We start from the raw sequence: 22,505 nt of genomic DNA, 5'->3' as shown, positions 1-22,505 counted from the left end.
AATATTTACTAGTGATGTACAGAAGTCTCTCTCTGCTCAGCTGTTGGCTGAAAACAGACACTTGTTTTCCACTTTGTACGAAAGCATGCTACAGAACAGCTTCATCTCAGTAAACACTATATTAAAATGTAATTAAAAATGGTAATTTCATATTACATTATGGCTCTGAAGGAAGCACATTCAACATACTATATGCCACTTACTGTTCCATCCTGTTGAGCCCTTTCTTCCATAGCTTCTAGGTATACAGATGTTCAGAAGAGGAGGGAAAACAAGTGGGGAAAGACAGAGAGAAGAAATTAAAGCTCCCAGTTGGTGTGAGCACAGCCAGTTTTTCACTTGCAGCTGGTGAGCCAGAAACAGGTGCTGCTCATCAACCAAAATACCAGAGATGCTCTTGCAAGGATGCCAAAAGCAGGAGATTATCAGTAGCCTCTCTTTTTTTATTTCTTCCCCCCGCCTTTCCATTCTGCACTCTCAGGGAACCAGCTTCAACAGTGCTCACTGTGGGGGCACAGTTTTTAGTGGCATGGAAAATATCAGTCCTTGCTCTCTGGTACCATTACTACATTACCACCTAGCTTCGTGCATTGTCAGTAAGTCATACTCTCATGGCAAGTAACCCAAATTTTTTAATTTATTGTGGCCACCCTGTTCTAGCCAGGCTGCTGCACAGCAGCACCCTGCCTTCAGAGAAAGGGATGGTCTGGTCCTAGGCTGTAGATTACCTTGAGCATTTTCACATTATGATTAGCTGTTCCTGGGCGAAATGATCAAGTTGTGCCTTTTGGCTTCAAACTACTCACCTAGGAACACAGAACTTTCCTTCCAGGACAAGAGTAGCACACAACTGGAAAATCAGAGACAAAAAGAGGGCAGAGGAATGAGATTAAAAGAGTAGCAACTTGGGCATGGCTGCTAGAGGAAGAATGAAGGACACAGGGAAGCAAACAGGAGGTAAATCATGTTTTGTGTCTATCCCTATATCCCTATGAAGTAATAATAACAATAATAATCATCATCATCATTCAAAACTGGAGTTTGGTTTGAAACACTGAAAAGGGAATGAAACCAGAGCTTCTAATTATGATTAACATAATTAACTCTGCTGATTCTCCCTATCACACACTGCTGCAACCCTAATCCCACTATTTTTTTTTTTTTATTTTTTTTATTTTTTTTTTACTATTTATGACCTGCTGGACCAGCTCCACTGTCAGGTGGAGAATGAGAGCTTGGCAGGGGAGGATAGCAGTAAGGGGCTGGAGGACGTCCCCACAAAAAGAGCACAGCTCTACAGGGCAGTGTTTGCTGTTCCAACTCAACTTCCCAGTGCTGTCTCATGGGAAGTGGAGTGGAATCTGCCTTGGAAAGTGCTGGCTTTGGCAGCCACTCCCACCCCAAGCTCCGGGGTCCCAGGGCTCAGTGACAATTGATGGCAAATTCCCCTTTTGCCAATGATGGCTCAGCTCCATTGAAAGAAGGAAAAAAAAGAAGTTGTCTCCAAAAGCATAGGCAAGGGTGGGATATTTTGGGAGAGGGGGTAGTTTTTGGTTTTTGTTATTGTTGTTTTGTTTTGGTTTTTTAGCAGAACAAAACCCAACAAGAAATTTAAAAAATAAAAAACACCAACAAAAAACCACCCCTCTCCCCAAAAAACCACCAAAAACCAAAAAACCAACAACAACAAAAAATCACAAACAAACAAACAAAACTCAAAAAACCCCCACCAAAACAAAAAACACCAAAATTCAAACAACCCCCCAGTCTTTTACTTACTCCCTGCTCACTCACTGCAGGAATCACTTTGTTGTTTCTTCCCTCTTCACCTCAGGATTTCTGGGTTTTTTTTCCAAGGAGGGGTTATCAAAACCACAGCTCATATCAGCATATCAGAGTAATTGGCAGGTGTCGGTCTCTTTTAAAAAAAGTGGGCAAAGGCATTTACTTCATCCTGCCTGCTGCAGGGGAGGGCTTCCCTGCCCTCCCCTGGTAACATGTGTTGAGTAAGGAAGAATTGTTCTAAATTCGATGCAGGAAATCCAGCTGCTGTAACTGCCAAGGGAAACTGAAGAGCTTGAGCAGCGACTGAGGGAAGGCTCGTAAATCTGAGGCAGTGAGACTGTCGGCTACAGCATGCTGTGTGGAGAACCACCCTGTGGATGGAAGTGGAAGAGCCCTGCCTAACACAGAATGAGCCAACCAGCTTCCTTGGAATCAAAGAAAATCCATCATTGTATTGTCACATTTGTGTGCACGCCAATCCTGGCAGCCTGGCTGATTCCCTGTTATGTTATAGTTCCTCTCTTTGTCAGTTCTCTCCTGTGCCAACACTAATACACCTGTGGTTGCACAGGCTGGCTTGCCATGCATCTTTCCAGTCACATGGGTGTACTGGACCCTTCTTTTTATTGGCTATGTGTGCTTATACTGGTTCAAGAAGAGGAAATAAAGGTGTTATTCTGGAACACAGTAAAAAAGGGCTTTATTCAAAGAAAGGCAGAAAACAAGAGAGATTCTTGGTGTAGACATATTCTTGCTTGAAGGTGTGCTGGTTTTGCATTTACTGATTTTTGGTGAGGAGGGAAGAAGCCAGCCACTGATATGATTTGCTGAGAGGAGCTGCTAAGACCTTCCTCTGTGCCTGGCAAAACCAATCGCTGTCTAGCTCTGAGAATTGACAACCTGTAAAACCACTAAGAAAGCTAGATACTTCTCTGTGAAGACCTATGTAAAAATGAACAAAGCCCAGGAAAGCTCTCTTGCTTTCCAGCTTTCAAAGAGAGACGTTCTCTCCCATCTCTGGTGTGGTGGCCAGGTGAGAGAGGCGAGACTGTGGGGCCCCGGCCGAGATCACATGGCCATCCACAGGCCAGGAAGCGATATGAACTCTTCTACTGCACAGATGAAACCTGCAAACATCAAAGATGCCTGGCAAGCCAGCCTGTGCAACCACAGGTGTATTAGTGTTGGCACAGGAGAGAACTGACAATGAGAGGAACTATAACAACATAACAGGGAATCAGCCAGGCTGCCAGGATTGGCATGAACACAAATGTGACAATACAGTGATGGATTTTCTTTGATGTTAAGAGAAAATGAAAGGGTGAAGATACGTAGAGAAACTACATGAAGACACCAAGGTCAGAAAAGAAAGAATCAGGCCTCAGATGGGAGGAGAATGAAGAGATGCTTTAGTCTTGGGCTAAAATTTTGTGAGGCCATGGTGATGGATTATGATACACTAGAATATGCCTGTAATTCATGAAAAAAGCATGGGGGGATGGAGCATTCAAACTGTAGACATGAACAAAGGCACACATGCTGAAGCAAAGCAGATGTTGAAGTAATGAAGACCCTTCATTCCCAAAAATCTCTGTTCTCAGAGATGAAGATGATCTCAGAGATAAATGCGGAGAACCTGTTCTTTTGAACAGCTGGTCCTTAAAATATGCACTCCATAAGATGAGATGGTTGATGAAAGCAACTATAGGAAGGCTGAAAGGCATGAGAGGGGCTAACATTTGAAACAAATTTTCTTTTTCCGGGGGGCTGATTCACTGTGACTTTGAAGCCGTGAAAGAACTGTTTCTTGGTGAGAAATCTCCATGGCATGGCAAGAGAGACTCCTCTCCCTAACTGAACAGACTATTTTAGAGGTGTAAACTGACTGACAGTCCCAAGTTTTGTCTCTTTACATTGTCAGTGGGAAAGAAAAGAAGGTGTGGGTGGAGGAGAAGTGTTCTGGAAGTTTATTCTGATTTCCAGTTATTTTTCTTTTAGTTCTGTTAATAAAGTTTTCTTTGTACCCTTCAAAGTTTTGAGCCTGCTGTGTTCTCCTTCTAAATCTTATCTTCTTCTAAATCTTATCTCAGCAGAAAAATGAGTAAATAATTCCAGTAGATGCACTGGCATTTGGCCAGCACTAGACCCACTACATTAAATTGGTCCATTGTCCAGGAAAATCAAATTGGCAGACCAAAACTACTATACTTAAATGGTGTTTCCACCCAGTTTCGAACTGATATTGCCAAAAAAGGCAAAAATAAATATTAAAAAAAAACACTGTGGCAAGAAGGAGAAAACAGAATTTACTAACTAGCCCTTGATAATTACAATGGTATTCATAGCATTGTTGGCGGGTGTGGTGTAGGTAAATCAAGGGGAGCATTAGGGTCTTAAGTATTATCAGCATATAGCAGTAGTTACTGCAATATTTTCACTAAATCTTCTGCCCAAAAAAGTATTGGGTAGCTAGGAAAAAGAGCAAAGAAATGAGAGTGCAAGGAATGAGGTTTCAGCTCAAGTTCAAGCTCCACTGTTAGGATGATTGCATGCATTAGGGAGAATATATTAAAGTAAAGCTTCAGAAATAAGAAGAGAAAGATTTTATTATTTTTTCTTTTTGAGGGACTTGGAAAAACTATGTAGAAATGGTACAATTCAGGAGGGCAGCAGAAAATTCCTGGATTACAAACCAAGACTTAAGGGAAGGATCCACTCTGCAAAGACTCGGTGAAGAAAACAGGGATTTAGGTTCAGCCCTTTTACTCCATTTCCAACTCTCACATCTGTGGAAATTCACTCTATCCAGCTAGAAAGGCTCCTCCATCTTGTGTCTCTGACCATCTGCCATAATCAGAAATATAGTAAGGTGATGTGATGCTTTTAAAGCAGTCTTTGTTACCAGCATCTTTAGTTTGGCCTCTAGAGAAAGATTGAAAAAGGGTGAAGTAAATCAACTTCCTTATCTCCTGGTTATCAACATTTTTTCTTGATTTCTCAACTTCTTTCATGTAGATTGAACATCTATTTTTAAAAATACTTTCAAATTTGTGTTATAAAGAATTAATTGTAGCAATGACTAATAAGAAATAAATGAACTGCCTAATGGTAGAAAGTCAAGTCTGTAACTGGCTCATGTTTGAGTTATGCAAGTAACCCAGTCTTCTGCTGAGATTAGTAAAATCCTTTATAACAAAAACTATCAACAAACTGTGAAGGATGCTGAAGTGTGCAAGAACAAAACAGTGATGCCCCAGTGACAAAACAGTGCAAGCTGAAGTGAAATCTTAAAATGCAGGACAAGTAAGAGCTTGTTCTTTATGTTTTACTAGTAACTTGGAATCATCACTTTTAATTGCTTCTTTTAGATAGGATGAAAATGCTTATTTGTAAAATACATGTGATGTTATGACATGTAGTGGAAATTATGAGGCAACATTGTGTCCCTTCAGTTTCATGGTACTGAAATATGCTGAATTTTTAAATTTATAATCCTGATTCTGATGTTTCCAGGTACTGCCATTAGTTACTGATATGTTGATTTGCCCCTGCAATGCTATTTAACAGCACAGACAGTCTTGTTTGAGATCGTGTTCAAGTGTAGACATCACTGATACCAGCTTGCATGTCCAGTGACAAAACTATTAATCTATTAAGCCTGACAAATTATCAAATTCTATCAGGGTGTCCACCAAAGCTTAGCTTGAAGTACTGAAAACTGTGATCTTTTTGAAGATTACATGCTGAAGTCAAGCTGAAGCACTTGACCAATGTGTGTCTAGGAGCGTTCAAAACCAGCTTAAAAATATTACTCTTATTCTAATGCAAAAACAAACAAACAAACAAACAAAACCCCCCTTATAAAATATCAAATACTACTTAGAGAATTATTCCTTTCCTTTTCTTCTTCTCCTGTCAGTGAAACAGATAAATATTTTTAGGTTCAATTTTCAAATGAAAAGAGATAATTATGTTTTTAGCAGCTTAATTTTCATGCTCAAATGTTGCATTCTACTGTGTTTGAAAACATTCTCAGAATCCAAATTTATATCATAGGAGTTTTATAAGATGCTCTTGAAATCCTCTCTTGAACTTTATCTACATCATTTTGGGTTATGACCAGCATAAATCAATGAGATGAAAACTGTGTTGTGACTAAGCAGAAAAAGTCAGCCTTACCAAATTATTTGCACTGAAATAGTAGCCCACGAGTATTGTAGGGGAAAAAAAAAAAAAAAAAGAAAAAGAAATGTGAGCAAGCTGATTAGTATTTGCTAGTGAGCCCGTCTCCAAGTATGTTATGTCCAGGCAGCCTTTATCATTGCCTGATCACTCCAAGAATAATGCCCCCTCTACATTGTTGTTGTTGACCCCATGGCACTTTGGAGATCAGCAGGGGATGACCACTGTACTTTCATGTGCTAACACCAGTGTTCAGGACAAATCCTAGCTCAGATATTTTCCAGTACCCTCTAGTCCTAACGGATATCCTGCAGTGGCATGAAGTATTTCAGCACAAGAAAAAATGGTTTGCTCATATTCACAGGTATTATCTGTACATTTCTAAAGGTGTTGAAAAACTGAGAGGATATAAAATCCCACATACTAAAGTGGCTTGGGAATGGAAGCGATATCTTGGAAAATGACTGAGAAAATTGAAAAATTCCAGTATGATCACACTAATTTTAGGTAAAGAAAACACTTCATTTTAAGTATGAAAAGACCTTTAAATCTCTCCAAGAAAGAAACAGTTAAATAGGATACACTCAAATGAGGAAAAAACCCAGACATTTCTAACAATGGAGGAAGTAGAAGCAATCAGAACATGTGAAAGTGATAGATTTAGTGAATGTCTTGAATTTTTCACAGTGAGACATTTCTCATCAATAGCAATGATGGGTCATCTGGTTAAATTATAACAATCTGAAGTGCATGAAGTCACAGCATAAAATGAAATTTTCTTTTAAGCTGTAGGGCTTTGTTTACCTGCAGATTTCCTAGTAACTGAATTGCGGGAAACAAAAGAGGAAATAAAACCAAAATGAACCAAATGTTTACTGAATAAGATGAATAAGATAAATTGGTCCTAGCACAGTACTTAAAGAGCAGTTGAAAACAATGAAGTAAAACAAATGGACAAATTACGTTCTCAGATGCCTAACTATTCAGATATACCAGTGTAAACATGTCTGTATGAACAGATGTATTTACAGCCCTACAAAGAACAGTATTACCTGCAAGGCCACTTAATTAGGAACAACTATTTTAACACAAAGAAGGAAAGAACTGCAGCAAAAAAAGCACAAAAGCAAAGAGATAGACCTCAGTCATTTGAGCTCTTTGATGGAGTGAAATTAATTTGGTGGGAAAAAATATTTAGCTAGACCTAAGTAATTCTAGCCCTTTTGTGAAGCAAAAAACCCCTTAATTCTCCATTTAGTTTTTTCATAGCAAATTATTACTTGTTTTCATAATTAGTGTTTGACATTTTTCTGAGCATGCTACTTGTCAGCAGAAAGCACGTATGACAGATCTGGGCCTCAGGGTAACTTGTGCAGTCCTGTGCCCAAACGGCTGAACCGGTTATCAGTGTGGCACTGCGGGGACCATCAATGTCAAAAGGCCCTTGCCAGTGCTGTTTAGGGAGCAGGAGGCAAAGGGAGCTTTGGAAAAGGACAATCCTTTCCTTTATTTCTTCTCCATCGAGACAGGCTGACTCTAACCAGAGGAGTCCCACCCTTCTCAGATACAGCCACTGCCCAGCTTCTCACCTTTCCAAGCTCTTTGTCTTGCTCAAGCCAATCAGCTGTCACCATCACTGCTGCTGGAGTCCCTAGCTACAAGCGAAGAAGAAAGCCTCTCCTAAGAAAGATTTTTTGAGGAACTGCAGGCAAGACTGTTTTCTAATTATTTTGGAAGCAATAGTCTGCAAAAATTTATTATAGGGTCAACCTGTGCATTGCCAGGATAACAAAAGAAGAAATAAGGATAACAAAATTAAGGGAGAACCCAGTCCAGGAATCACTTAGAAATTCAGCACAAAATATACATTCAGAACCATTACTTGTACATCTCTAATCTTGGCCTACTTCAGTGCATTTGAACTATTCATTCACCTATCAGCAGATGCTAGTTAAAACATAGTCTTCATATCATCTGTCTTGATCCCTCCCTGAGAGTGTCCAGCTTAAAGTTACCTTTATGAAATACTGTGCCATTCACTGGAAAAATTACTTTGTAAAGGCTCAGTTTAGAGAAATAAATGACCCATGGGTCAACACCCCCAAAGGAAACCATCTTAATCTAAATACATTTTTGAGAAAGTATCAGGTTCTATCCTTTATAGGTCAACAAGTTTATTATCACCTTCCTTATCACACCAACAGAATGGGAATGTCCCACAGCACGGCTGCAGCCATGGCTTCCACACCGTGTTGGACACAGAGAGCTGCTCTGGGACTGGAGTCAGCGTCCTGGCATGCTCCTCTATGGCTCTGCCAATCCTCCTTATGACAGTGTCAAAGAGGGGCTCTGTGTCAGCTGAGAGAGGTTTGGCTTCAGAAGGGTCTTGTGAGAGCTCAAACAGCAGTGGAGGCTCATGATGGGTCACTCCTTCCCCAAAGCATGGGCAAAACCCTCTGTCATAACAAGCCCCAGCTCCAGGAGGACTGAAGATGGGAGTCACATAATGAGCCTTCCAAACAGCTCCAGCTGGCAGGAAAGAAAGAATCACAGAAGGATGGTTATAACACTGGCAGTTATCACAAGGAAAAGTGAATGTTTTTATGGAGTTCATTTCTGGATGCACTTCAACTCTGCACTTATGAGTTAATGTAGGACTGTGATTTCTCCTCGTGCTGTACAATACAGGCAATGCTAGTAGGTTATTACCTTACACCTGGAACTACTTGGAAAGATGCAATCCCAGAAAAAAAATGTGTTAGAACAACATGCCTTCCTGTGGAGCGAATGTAATCCCTTGGAAGAAGCTGTGTACTCACTGTCCTTCTGGTGCCAGCGCACAGCGTGTAGGTGGACGCCGCAGTAGTGGAACAGGAACTCGTGCTCCGAGTGCGCCACGGTGCCTCGCAGTAACGGCAGCAGATCCCGGCCGTCCATCACCCTGGCACAGAAACACACACGGGGCTGGGGGAGCTGGACAGGGCTCTGCTTCCTCTGCACACCCCTCCCTGGAACTGGCAGCTCGGGACAAGAAGGAGGATTGCAGGAGATGCCACCTAGGGGCTGAATCTCAAAGGTAGAGAAGAGGGGACTGAGCTCATAGACATTGATGTGTCTAGAAAAGCAGCAGGACTGAAAAGGAAAGCATCAAACACTTAGAAGTTATTTCCAAACTAGATTTTCCATCATTTTGAGTAAGAAGGAGTAAAGATGCTTTTGTTTGTACCTGTCCTGAGGCACTGCCCCTCCAGCCAAGTGGACTACTGTAGGATAAATATCCATGAGGCTTGTGGGTTCATCGATAACTGTGCCCGCAGGCAACACACCTGGCCATCTAAATATCCCTGGGACGCGGATTCCTCCTTCCCAGCCTCCCATAGCTTTTCCACCTTTCATTAAATAAAATCAAAAATAAAAAAAGTTTGATTTAAAATACAGAGAATTTTTGCACAAATTTTATTGCATTTCATGTTACCTTGATGAGCTTTCTTTACTCTTTTGTTTTTGCTGCTAAGCTCCTACTGAGCATTACTGACAGTGTATTCAGTAGACCAGACTATGATAATCTGAGAATTCATGCTTATAAAGGACACTTGCCCAGGTTAGAATTTACTACGTTGTAACGTGACTAATTAGAACAAGACATATTTGCTTCTTGGTAATAAACCAGTGTTACTCCTTGAATGTACAAACTTACTTAAGCCTTGGGCTTGTCCTAAGTTTTTTACTGGTTGTTGCTGGGTTGTCACTGTCCCTGACAGCTCTTACCTTTGTATATTCCATTCCAGCCACCCAGCTGCCTTTTGCCTTCTTGTCTTTCCAGCCATCCACCATGATCAGAGGCAAAGTAAACTAATGTAGTGTCTTTCAAGCCTTCCTTGTCAATAGCATCTAGAACCTGGCCTGTAAACACAAAAATATGGGCATACTAAAAAGTAAAAATATCCCTTATACTACATAAATTCTAACTTCTGACTTGTAAACATTTACCAGTGAGGCCACTCATTGTTTAGTATTTTTTAAGACTGAGATTTTTAGTTATGATTTCATTGTCTCTAAACCACAGAAAATTTACAATGTGTTGTATCCACTTTTTAATGGAGTGCAACCCACAGACACAGACAGGAAGCCTGTATTGTCAAGGGCAAAAAACTACTATGAACTGTAAAAACATGGAAAGAAATTATGATCTAAGGCCCCAAAAAGTTAAATTCTGGATCAGTGGTGGCCATCATGAAAAATATGGAAAAAACATAAAGTTACCTTTATCTTATATTATCTACATCACGGTAGGATTTGCATTACATTACTGTATGGATATAATATGCATTAATAAAGTTCCTTTAAATTTAGAAGTAATTCTTGAGCTGTTTCTGACACTCTTAATTATATTTGCAGTGTGTAAATGTTTCACAGGTTTGAAACCAAATTCTTCCTCTACATGTTCCTGACTTTTCTCTCTTTTGAAAATGTGGGTACTTTTTGTCCATCATGACTGAATGATAAATAATTGGCCTTCCTCTCCAGAAAAACAAGCTGAAAAATAACATGAATCTTGTTATTTTTATGGTATGCCTATGTGGAGGCATACCAGCTAACACTGATGAACATCTGGATTTATGATTGTGGCTGAAAAATATTCAGTACTCTGCTTAATGGAGCAGCCACAAATAGCCTGCTGTTTTCCATCTGGAATTAATATCGATTTCATTACTTTCTGAAGTGTCCTACTTAAAAATGACCATCAGTGGCTGAAATGATCTGGTCTTTACTAATTGTAGAAAACCAAATAATTCTCATATATTTGATAAGAAGAACAGGAGAGCTCCTTGACAGGAGCTGAGGGGACATGATTAAAACTGGTAAACACTTGAGCAAAAAAAGAGTGGAGTGAACATTTGGTCCAAGATTGGAGAAAGTAAAAAAACAACACTATAAATTGACAGTGTTCAGACAAGACTGACAAATGTTCATGAAAAGCTTAAGATTTTTTTTGTACATGCTTTTAATTATCTTTCTTGTTCTTCTAATATTTTTTTTTATTTAGACCTAAGTATTAGATAGTTGGAGACATTGTTATATGCTATTTTGACTTACCCACCATCCAGTCCATCTCCTCTACATTGTCTCCATATAAACCATGTCTGCTCCTCCCAAGAAACTTCTCCGTGGTGAGGAGAGGGGTGTGGGAATGCAAAAAGGAAAGAAAAAGGAGAAATGGCTTGTGCTTATTTCTACAAAACAGAAATCAACACTGTGTTATTAGGGACAAAGGTTCTCACTGTAGGTAAGTTGATAATGAGAAAAGGTATTATGTTTATATAGATATTTCAACAATTCCTTCAGACAAACCTTACTTTGTAAGATATTATAACCCAGTGATTAGGATCTGCCTGATAAAATAATGTTGGGCCTTTATAAAATTGTCCTTTTTCTACCCTGAATGATAGATAGAAAACTTCCAGATTAAAGATCCACTTTCTGCTATTGCAAAGCACCACTGTGCTACTGAAGTGAAGGCAGCAGGTTCATCTCCTGCCAGCTGTTTCCCACTTATCAATTCATATGATAAGGCCACATCACAGCTCTGCTTCTCCTTCCCTGGCCCACACACACATTTCTGACATCACCTGCTATTCCTTAGAGCGGCAATGCTGGCCTTATTTATAGGTATGCATATTTCTTAAATATAGCCTTGAAATACTCAATACAACCCATGGAAATTGGGAAGTATTATCACCTTTAGTGAATCTGGGAATAAGGGGCATCCATAAGCAGCAGCTTTTTTTTCTTTTTAATTACATGACATCACCATTGATATTATTTGAAGTGAATAAAAATAACAGTATAATTTCTTATAATCCTACGTAATATTGTAAAAATTATAAAAACTTATGAAGACATGAAACAGGAAAGTGCTGGTTACAAGTTGCAAAATGTGCCAAGAACCAGAAAATCTGAGGTCAAAGGAAGTCCACTTCACCTTTCAATAAATGAAATGGACTCTTTCAGGATAAGGGACGTGGTTCTGTCTGTCACCATTGGCTGCTCAGTAATTCCGTGGTTTCTCATCATAATGCAGTTCCAGTACCGTACAAATCCATAACTTGAGAACCAGGACATGAAGAACAGGAGACTGAATGCAGCAAGGCAGGTCAGTGTTTTCCAGCGGACTGGAATCAAGCCGGTCAGTCTTCCAAGGACAGCAGTGAGTGTAATGAGGCCAATCATTTGAGTGTAAAGCCAGAGTTTCCTTCTAAAGGCTCTGTCCATCTCTGGTGCTTCTGTTGGCTGACAGTCACTTATGAGTGTAAAAGGCATCCCATAGAAATAGTCAAACCCATGTTTTAAAGGGTGATGGCAATGGTCACTGCGGGATTCACAGTTAACACCTAGATGCCACTTCCCTGAAAACAGAGATTATTAAAATATAAAGAGATAATATTTTAAAAGAATAGACTTTTCCTTACACAAAACATTTATTAAAAGTTGGTTGGTTGTTTTCTGCTTGTGATAACTTCTTCATCCTACACAGAAATATACCAAGTATGTAGTTACATAATGGGATCGATTAAAGTAAACCTCTACAATTTATAAATTTTCAACACATTTATTGGTGCTCTGTATATATATTCATGCCCTGTAGCTTTGATCAAACATTAAAAATAAAGCATATAAAGGCAGCTAGAAATTGAGAAAAAGTCTAAACTGAGCAAAAATATATGGCCTTTCTGGAGACTTCTTAAGTAGCAAATAGAAGGAAGCTTTTCCTTTGTGAGCATAGGGAAAAATAATCTTACTTTTTTGTCCCTTTATCTTCAAAGTGCTATGCAGACTTGTTCCTGAGAGGTTTCGATGTCAAGACTATGGCAACATTCAGTGCCAGATTAAGGGGAGACAGGGATAGAGTAGTGAAACTGGCAGCTCATGTAACTGTTTGCCAGACAAACCACTGGACCCAGAAAAACTTGAGCTCAGGAGATCAGCATTTCTCATGAAGCTGTACATTTGTAAGTAACTTGATCATTATGTCTCCATATACTGAATGAGAATAAAAAACTTTGTATATTTTTGCCATTTACTTTTATTTAATCAAATTTTTAAAAGTTAAAGCCTACTTCTTTTAAACACTGAGGTTTTCATATATCAGAAGGAACATCTCTTGACCTTTTGCAACACAAAAGGTGTTTGTTTTTCATTACAAACGTGATGAACGACACATCAAAACTCTGTTTTTCTTCCCCTCCAGTCTATTCAAACAGACTTGTTAGGCACTTACATGGTGACATAGCAAGTTGGCTCGTTTGGTTCAAACACTGAGGTTTAAGCATGTCTGAACTGAGTGAACAAAATCTACCACTCATCAGAGGTTTATTTGCATTTACTCAGATCTTGGATGTCTGATGAAAATGGACATTGGGAATTTTACTCAAAAGCTAATTTGAAATTGATTCTTATTGTAGAGAGAAGAACTGTGCACTTCCAGGATGATGTTATCTTCAAGAAATGGTTCAGTATGTTATCAGTACATATAATAGCAGCCAACCCTGGGTAGGTTTCAATAGAATTGCAGTGCATTACAATAGAAGCAGAAAAAATACTCCAGAGGGAAAAAAATATTGCTGCTTCTCAGCTGTAAATATAAAGAAATAATGGAAGTTTGAGTGCACGTGGATGAATCACTTTCAGCCGAAATCAGTTTACCTCCTGACATATTTAGAGCCAGCAGTAGAATGAAACAGGTTTGTAATCAATATATAGATGCGTTGGTCATAAATACAGGTGCAGCTAAAGTATTCTTGGAATTCAGATGCACTCCAACACCTAAATCTCCAGCTGAGGTCGATAAAGGTTTCTGACATGCTAGAAAAGAATCAAATCTCCAGAAGCTAAACTAAGTGTATAATTAAGATTAATTTATCTCTGAGGGTATTGGTTATACAGCATTGGTTTTCTGACTACATTCAGAAAGTGCTTCAAAGCATTTCCCAAAAAATAATCTCATTATCACTTCAGCTGCATGTTATTAATAGGATTTAACTTTGCAATGAAACTGGTTGTGCTCAGGGCAAAACAATCACAAACAATTCAGGTGAGACTACTTAGTGCTCATTCAGCTGTGGTGACACGGGTGGATGTTGTATTAAGATTTTTTTGCTTCATGACTTGAATGCAAAATTCTTGTGGTATTTTGTGTGTCACTTATCATTGGTGCTTTCCATCATCCCCCATGGTGCAATTAATCAGGACCTGTCAATCTGATTAATCTAACTGATGCTTTTGTCATCTGTAGTGTGATTTTAGGTGAGATGCCCACAGGGAAAATGCCTCCCCATTTTGGTTCTGGGAGGCAAGCAGCACAACTCTGCTGCAGGGCAATTCCCTGAGTGAGGGAGAGTGGAGACAAATCTGATTGTTTTGCTAGTGATAACATGCTGAAACCAAGATGAGGCATGCACGATCTGTTTTATGAGCTGATTCAAACAACTAAAATAATATCTCTACAAAACTAACAGGAGATGGAGTTTCAGTAGCGTAGAATTGGAACACTTCTTTTAGTTTTGTCCTATGCAGTTGAGATTTATTCTGTTGAATGAATGCAAATCTATTTCTGCAGGAAGTTTTATTAGTAATTTCAGATGGTTTGTGCAGCTAATATTTTTATGTGCCAGATACAGATTTTGGATTTTGATGTTTTGATGCTCAGATGAGGTAGGGCAAATAGCTGAAAAATCAGCCAGGAATATTTGTGCTTTATCAGCCTGTGGAACTATGTGACATATCTAAGATAAATAATTATTTGAAACCAGATCATAACCAAAAGTTACAACTGTACTAAAAAAAAAAAAAGTGCTAAAGTGCTATAAAATATAAAGTAAAATGAAATTCACATTGATGCTGAAGAAGGCAGTGTTTTTGGGCTGTACTGAAATCTTGGTGAACACAGTGGCATGCTGTGACTGAAGAAAAAAATAATTGCTTGCATTTCTGTTTCTGAAAGGCCCAATATTGTGACACTATTAACTGTCTCTAATGTTTTAAGTAGCAGCTGTTCCCTCCTGTGTGCATCTGCTCTGAACTGTATAAAACATCATCATGGTTATTTAAATGACACTCAAATTTTTACTTTTTTAAAATGAAATAGTATTGGACTAAGTATCTTATATCTGGCATAATAATATTCAGGAATTAATAACATTTTCTGTTATGTATTTTAACAACCACAGCTGTGCTTGAAAGTGGGTCAATGGTAAAAATTACCCTCTTTATCACGCTTGTTTTTCTAAGAGAGGTACTTTTTGGTCAGAGTTTCTTTTTACATATTAGTCTTAATCGGGAAATAAAAATATTACTGAAGTAAGAGCAGTTACTAACTAAAACAAAGGGTTTGAGTGAGATGTGCAGGAGAAATACATTCAAGAACACCTTTAAGGAGAGGAGTGCCCCCATACCTATCAGTCCCGTGCTGTAGCCTTGGTGCTGCAGTATTTTGGCAAAAGTGGTTTCGTTTGGAGGAAGCCCTCCTGAGCCGGCATTCCAAAAAATAACACGGTAATCGTTTACAGCATCCATCCCTAAAATGCAACAAAAATCAATCTGAGTAAGTGTAAAGGGTTGGGTACTTTTATCCAACATACTTTTTGTTTCCTGATTTCATTGAAATGATAGTGTTAAACATTTGTGCTAATGCTGTTTGTTTTGGAAAGTGAATCTAAGACCCTGGACAAGATTAAGGAAGAGTTAAGACTCACCATAGTACCTTTTCTTTCTTTGTATCTCATATATATTGAGACTCTTTTTCCCTTCAATTTCATTTCGTTTGGAACGGCACAGTTATATATGAGATTTTATATGTAACAGTGGCACTTAGGCTGTACGAAATACCCCTGCTTAATGTGAATGTGAGGGCAAGGAGGAGCATCAGGAGACTTCAGCCCCCTGTCAGTCTCAGAATCCAGCTCACTGAGGGCTGCCAGGGAACTCAGAGTTTCCTTGCACAGTGGCCTGGCTGGTATCTGATCTCTAAGCCCCACAGAGTAGTTATCTTCTGTTCACCTGCAGGTTTACACCCTACCATTTGGTATTTTGTCCTGGCATGACCCCATCATACTGCTCAGTCTGTCATTGTAGCGTTGAACATCTCTGGCTCTGTTGTTACAGTGGGAAAGGGTCTGTGCAAGTCCATGTGTGTTTTCAAACTACCAGTCTCAGTGGGAGCTGTCATGATAAAACTAGGGTGACATATCAGCTTCAAAATGCCTCAGGAATGAAGGCTCTGAAGATAATTTGCAATAGAACAAGCATTTGAGGGTTGCTGTTATAAACATGTAGAGCTATTGGTTTTTCATATCTCTTCATCTCAGGGATGCAGTTTGACAGGATAGTGTTTTTTCTTAAAAAACACAACTGAGAAAAACAATATTGCTGTCAAACTGTTATCTCCTAGGACAGATTAATTTTGACAGATACGTAAAGAGGCTTCCCCTTGAATGACTTGTTCTGCACCTTGACTGCAGGGAAGGGACACACATCTGCACAGGCCTACTCTGCTCCCTGCAGGGCTGAGCTGCTTCTGACATCTGACAAGGAGTCACCTATGACAGAAATTAATTTAACTAATGCTTTGTAAGTATGTTGTTACTTTTCTTCATGTTTTGTATAATGGCTTTTTTTGAATGTAACAATCTGCTCTAACGCCATTCTGGCCGCAATCTGTACAACAGAGCATCAAAACGTAACCAAAGTTATGCCCTGAGGAAGACCAAGATGCTCTACAGAGCTGGTTTTTTGCTCTGCTTCCCCACAGATCAGTTCACAAATACCCTACAAACACTGAAGCCACCTCAAAGGTATTTGGACAAAGGACCCCTCGTGTGTCTTAGTGAGGGATGGAGTGTTTGTGACACCCCTATTTGCACACCCTCATTTCTTCTGTGCCAGTTGTATGACACTGTCCTCTCCAGCAATAAAGCAATGTTTAAAGGGTGTGTGGCTTTGCAAGGCAAACCTGATCGGAGGGGATATCTGCCAGTGAGGAAAGCTGCTCTGCTGGGGGTGCAAAGCGGAGCTGCAGCGATGTGTTGGGTCAGCCTCACTCCTTCCTTTGCCAGGCGATCAATGTTCGGGGTCCTAAAAAGGCAAACAGTGCCACCAGATATCATCCAGAGAGCAAGAAATTATATACTTGTCTTTATTTTTGGAAGTTTCTTCTATTTGAAGATGGTCAGGAAATAGTTTTGTAATTTATTTTAGTTTTCTCAAGTGATGGGGAAATATTTGTCTTTTTCTTTCTTAATTAAAAATCAGTATCTGGATTAATTTGAAGACAACCTTCCTTTTCTTTTTCCCCTCCACATGTACTATGAGGAGTCTTGCAGGAATCATAGAATTGTGGAATGGTTTGGGCTGGAAGGGACCTTGAAGATCACAAAGGTCCAAACCCCCTGCCATGGGCAGGAACACTTTCCACTAGATGAGGTTGCTCAGAGCCCCATCCAACCTGGCTTTGAATGCTTCCAAGGATGGGGCATCCACAGCTTCTCCGGACAGCATGTTCCAGTGCCTCAACACCCTAACAGCAAAGACTTTCGATTCCTCCAGAGCTGCCTCTCCTACAGTAGCTTCTTAAAGAGCCGTGTATCAGCCTCAGTGTATCAGTGTAATGGTAATTTAGTTGCCACAGGGTGACAGTGCTTGACAAGACAAGATGCTACATGACTTATGGTACAGATAAGGAAGCTAACAAGGTACATCTCATGACATATGTAGTGAAGGGAAAAGGAGAAAAATGGAAAGAAATCCTGCATGTTTTCACGCTGCAGTGGCAATCACTCATGGCGACATGAATTACGCCACACAGTGAGTAAGTAGGTGAGAAGAGGGTATTTTACAAGCAACTGGCAATCAACAACAACAACAAAGCTTGCCTAGCACACTAGTTACAGACAAGGTAATACCTTGCATTTCAGAATACAATATCCCCTCTTCCAATTCAACGTGTGCCTATTTCTATTTTAAATTGGATTGAGCTTCAGTTTTACAATTTTGTTTTTGCAATTATCAGTTCAATCTTGTTCACAAGTAGGCAAAACCTTCAGTAGGATTTTGAAAGATCCTGTTTTGTTGCTTTGTACTCATACTATTTGGATTCCTCCCTCAAAGACACTCTGCTAGGAAACAACATCTGCAACAAGGTTTCTTATTCTCTACAGGCTTTCGCCAGAGGTGCAGTCCGGGATAACTTGGCAAAGCAGCTGGTGTAGTTCCACCCTTCAGCACAATTGCCATCTCAGTTAGCTGATAAACACTCCTCCTCAAAGGAGCAGCACTAGGTCTGCTTCCCAAACTGCTATTTCGAAATCCTGCCATTCTTCGCACTGCAGAGAGCCAGTTGCTAAGAGCCCAGATACTTGGTCACCCTGCTAGTACACCCCAATTATGTAAAAAATCTGTGCCTTGGGGATGATGCTGTGGAGGCCTGGCTTTGCAGAACCCTCTCAGCTACCTGTGATCACCAGCTGCCTGTCAGGAGCTTGCTGACTGAACCCTTTCAGGGTAAGATTCCAAGAACATTGCTGGATGAGGGTAGGGATCACAGCAAATTTGGTTTTGTTCAAACACATTGCAAGCCAGCAGGCAATACTCTGGCACAATTTTCAAAGAGAAGGCAAATTCTATGTCCTTGATGCTGAAAAGAGAAATATTTCCAGGTAACATTGCTCATTGCAGTCCTTTTAACTGTATTTTGACTTGAGGCTGGGCAATAATAGTACAATTAAAATGAGGTAATGAGGCTTGTGTATTGAAAGAGGAGACAATATTTCTATCTTTGAGTATAGGTGGTTTTTAAGTGTTAGGCTATTAAAGAATACACAAGAATGGTTGTCATATTCCCATAGTAAAGCGGTGTCACACAGCAGAGCTGGCCCTGGGAATGCCTCCAGGCTGTGAGATAATCGTGGGCAGAGGATTTCAGGTTTACATTAAATATCACACCAGCTGTGTTCACCTTAAAGTCAGTTTCCTTACCTGATGGTATCATTCCCGTAGCAGCCTACATCCCCTATGCCGAGATCATCAGCCAGTAACAGGACAAAGTTTGGCTTTGTGATGGTGGAAGGCTCTGTGAATGGTGCTTGCAGAAGCAGACCAAAAATCAGGGGTGCAGCCAGGGGTGACCTGAAACACAGAAGAGGGAAAGAAGCCAGTGACCTGGCCATTCATCACTACCCCTGCACACGGCCAGAGGCCCGCTGACGTGAGCTTGGCTGCAGACCAGGCCACTCTGTCCAGACACAGAGGGTGTGCTGAGTGTTTATCATTTACCCAAACTGACGTGAGGAAGAGGAAAATGTCAGGACCATAACTTCAAAATCTCCTTTTCTGATTGTTTCCAAGTTTCCTGTGAGCAGTCTCACATGGGAATTTACATGTAGCAGATGGCATACAAGTGATTTTGCTTTCTGGCTTTGGATGTTTATAAAGAGTTGTTCTGGGAAGCTGAGAATGGGATCAGCTTCCTCTGACATCGTTTTTACCTGGACTGGGATCTTTGGGTTGCGAAAAAGTTAATAACAAGAAATTCAAATAAAAATCACATTGTAGATAAACAATGCTACTGTTTTATAACACAGTATTACATTATTATTAAGCTTCACTCACATTAGATCTAGGTATGGTACAACAGTAACTCATGATTTTTTTCTTACCAATGAGATGTTAGTTGCATAATCATTTCTGCATTTGGAGCATTCAAATCCTGCAAAACCAAGAGTACTTTGTTATAGTGACACCTTCCTAGTAGCAAATGCAATAAACAATAGATTAAAAACTTACTGAAAGCCTGTTAACAATGTTTTATTTACTCCAGTGCACCTCTGATCAGACCCTAAATGAAGAAGAGTAAAGGCATTAATGTTATTTATATTGCTAGATTTTCACTTATTAATGGGATTTTTCTTTTTGTGTAAAGAAGTTTATCTCAAAATAGCAAAATAATTCTATGTTCTTGCATGAATCATCTATATAAAAAAATACCTACCATTCAAAAAAGGAAAAAAAAAGTGGTTTAAAAATCCAGTCCTCAATATAGTATATTTTTCTATAATCATAGACAGTAGCAGCATTGTACTTTTTCACATAATGTGCTATGTTTTCTTTCAGGCTTGTAAGAGGTATTTTTAGTTGTAGAAATTCTAGTCATCTTTTTACAACAACTATAATTTCTTAGAAGAATTCGTGCCCTATTGTTATTTAACTCTGAAAATGAACAGATGTTTCTGGGGCTTTTCCTTTCACTGTCAGGACAGTGAGATAAACTATTTGAAGACTTTGAAGTAGGAGCTGAGTGAGCTTTGTTCTAAAGCTTTAAAATAGACTTCTTTGAAATTTACCCCATGCCTGGCTGAACTGTCCCAAGCATCTCAATTTTATGAATTATGTTTGTTTCATATTTATTTTTGTTTTCCAGAAATGATGTATTAAGCACTTTAGTTAATATTCATAGTTCTTGCATTTTATCCATCAACATGACAAGCTTCAGTGATATTAAATAAATAATAATTATATATATATATTATATATATATTATTTATATATAATATAAATAATAATTAAATAAATAATTTCTTCGATGGGAAAAAATAAATTTCTTTGCTTAGAAAACTGGCATCCAAACATTTGCTTACAAGCACCAGAGCTGATGCAGCATTGCTATCTAGAGATACTCAGTTTCCTGCATGTGAGTTTGTGCCTTTGCTATATCCTAAGTAGTTACAGGAAAAGTACAAGGGAACACCTCAGCCATCTCTAACATTGGCATCCTATGAGACTCCAAAACAGTTGAAGTAAAAGGGAGTTGGAAATAATCAGATTTGATTGTGCAGTTGGTTGTTACTGTCTGTATTTCACAGCAGAGACACAGATTTAAAGCACAGCCTGGAGCTCGAGGCTGAGCTTCCCCATAGATGCCTATAAAATTATAGGCATCAAAGCAAACAATACATAGAAAACAGCTACTGGTTTATTATTCTGACTGGTATTAACCCTGTAAAGTCATTTCATCAGTGAAAGGTGATGGGAGTCCAGGCAGAGAAACTGCAAGCAAACAGCCCTCTCTGCTATCTGAACTGAACTGGGCTTAAAGCAAAACTCTTTCCTCCCTCTCCCATTGTTAGTCCCTCCCCCAAAGTAATTTAGTTTTTTTTTTTTCCCCCTTTCTTCATCTATTTTAATAATCCTGGGGGGGAATAGCTTGCATATCTTTCATATTTTATCGGTGGTTTTCCTGTATTGATTCAAAGTTTATAATTGGTCTTTACCTTTCCAACAAAATACTTACAAGATATGCAAATCCCATATGAGAAAATATTCAAGTTTATAGGTGTACTCATATACACACTTCTTGGAAACAGTACATATTTATGGTATCAGCTTGGCAACACTTGGTGAAAAGTCACACAGTTAATACCACTCAATTCAGTACTGTTCAGTCTGTGAAAATTTCTTTTAAAAATTACTGTTTTGTAATTATTTATCTGCATCTGGTTTGATGCAGATAAAACCCAGACTTGTAAACACATAGACTCCAGCTCTCACTTTCTACATAGTCTTGTATGAGAATAACGTTGTTGTAAAGGGGAAAGTATTTGAAAAACTTCCTTGAGATATTTTTATCTACAAAAGGAAAACCAAAAAATTCCAAACAGCCATTAACATTTTCCTGTGTATTTCCCAGCATAGTAAGGGAGGAATACAGTACCTGGTCAAGTTATGTTCAGAACAGGCAGCTGAAAGGCTGGTGACTTAAAACGATTCCAATTTTTTTCAGCACGAGGACTGCTGCTACCGTGCAGCGTTTCTGAAGGCAGTCCTGAAATGTGTGCTAGCTGCACGTCCCAAGGCTCACCACAGGAAAAGTGTGTTATGCCAGAGCCTCCAAGCGGCTGGATGTTCTGGCTTGTCGTGGAGTCTGAAGCTGCACTTCCCCCTGCTGTTGGCACAACCCGACATTCGGGCTGGGGAACACCACAGACTGAAATGCTGTCTGCCTAAGCTCCAGTCCCTCGAGGGACAGGAGTGATCTCCCTCTAGTCTGAGACACTCCCGGGAAAGGTACTATAAACAAGAGTTCTCTATAAACCTCTCCCCACTTCCACCAAGGAAAAGAGAAAATCGCTGTACTTACAGAGCAGCAGTTCTTTGTTGCAGAAGTAGAAATTGAGCCAATATCTTCGCGTTATGGCAGCCCTGAGTGCATGCTGCAGGGAGCTGGTTGTCTCTGCTGGGAGGAATAGTTCTAGGGTGGGGAGGAAACGCCGGTAGGAGGCTTGAATTTTCTTTTTCAGAAAATGAGTCATTCACCTTCAGTACTGAGTGCTGCCTGTTTCCTAACCATTGCTTAAAGGGACAAATTAATGTTACATGCTGGCTAATGCTTACTTTCTTAATTTTTTCTTATGTGAGTCCTCCTACTGAGTGGTTTGGGACAGCATGAGGCATGACCCAACAGCAACCTTGCTTTAATGACAGAGAGTTTC

The 22,505-nt window shown here is 39.5% G+C and overlaps 2 protein-coding genes across 6 annotated transcripts in view; both read right to left on the bottom strand.

Annotated features, from left to right (window-relative positions):
- LOC134548071 (arylsulfatase D-like) overlaps positions 1 to 1,915 on the bottom strand; it is a 31,398-nt gene extending 29,483 nt beyond the window's left edge. The window contains exons 1-3 of one of the 3 annotated variants that reach the window (XM_063392421.1): positions 1,780 to 1,842; positions 807 to 850; positions 204 to 235 (exon numbers count right to left, since the gene is read on the bottom strand). The gene's annotated coding sequence lies outside the window, so the exon portion shown is untranslated. Of the gene's footprint in view, positions 1 to 203; positions 236 to 806; positions 851 to 1,779 lie in introns of all 3 variants that reach the window. The other 2 variants (XM_063392422.1, XM_063392420.1) reach the window with 2 other exon arrangements.
- Positions 1,916 to 3,095: 1,180 nt separating this feature from the next.
- LOC134548072 (arylsulfatase D-like) lies at positions 3,096 to 22,305 on the bottom strand. 3 transcript variants are annotated; one of them, XM_063392425.1, is made up of 12 exons: positions 22,154 to 22,287; positions 19,804 to 19,855; positions 19,677 to 19,726; positions 18,997 to 19,146; positions 16,976 to 17,097; positions 15,420 to 15,542; positions 11,951 to 12,374; positions 11,065 to 11,201; positions 9,736 to 9,870; positions 9,194 to 9,356; positions 8,787 to 8,908; positions 3,096 to 8,496 (listed from the first exon to the last, which is right to left on the bottom strand). In XM_063392425.1, exons 3-12 carry the CDS (start codon positions 19,700 to 19,702, stop codon positions 8,126 to 8,128), a joined length of 1,773 nt encoding a protein of 590 aa, XP_063248495.1. In that variant the 5' UTR covers positions 19,703 to 19,726; positions 19,804 to 19,855; positions 22,154 to 22,287; the 3' UTR covers positions 3,096 to 8,125. The 3 variants fall into 3 exon arrangements, with proteins under 3 accessions (XP_063248495.1, XP_063248497.1, XP_063248496.1); XM_063392427.1 differs by lacking the exon at positions 22,154 to 22,287 and adding an exon at positions 21,728 to 22,073; XM_063392426.1 differs by lacking the exon at positions 19,804 to 19,855 and having other exon boundaries at positions 22,154 to 22,305.
- Between the last annotated feature and the right edge of the window lie 200 nt (positions 22,306 to 22,505).

This window comes from Prinia subflava, chromosome 3 (assembly GCF_021018805.1).
Source record: "Prinia subflava isolate CZ2003 ecotype Zambia chromosome 3, Cam_Psub_1.2, whole genome shotgun sequence".
Classification (NCBI taxonomy): Eukaryota; Metazoa; Chordata; class Aves; order Passeriformes; family Cisticolidae; genus Prinia; species Prinia subflava.
The sequence above is the reverse complement of the archived record's forward strand: the minus strand, read 5'-3'. Positions and strand labels throughout refer to the sequence as shown.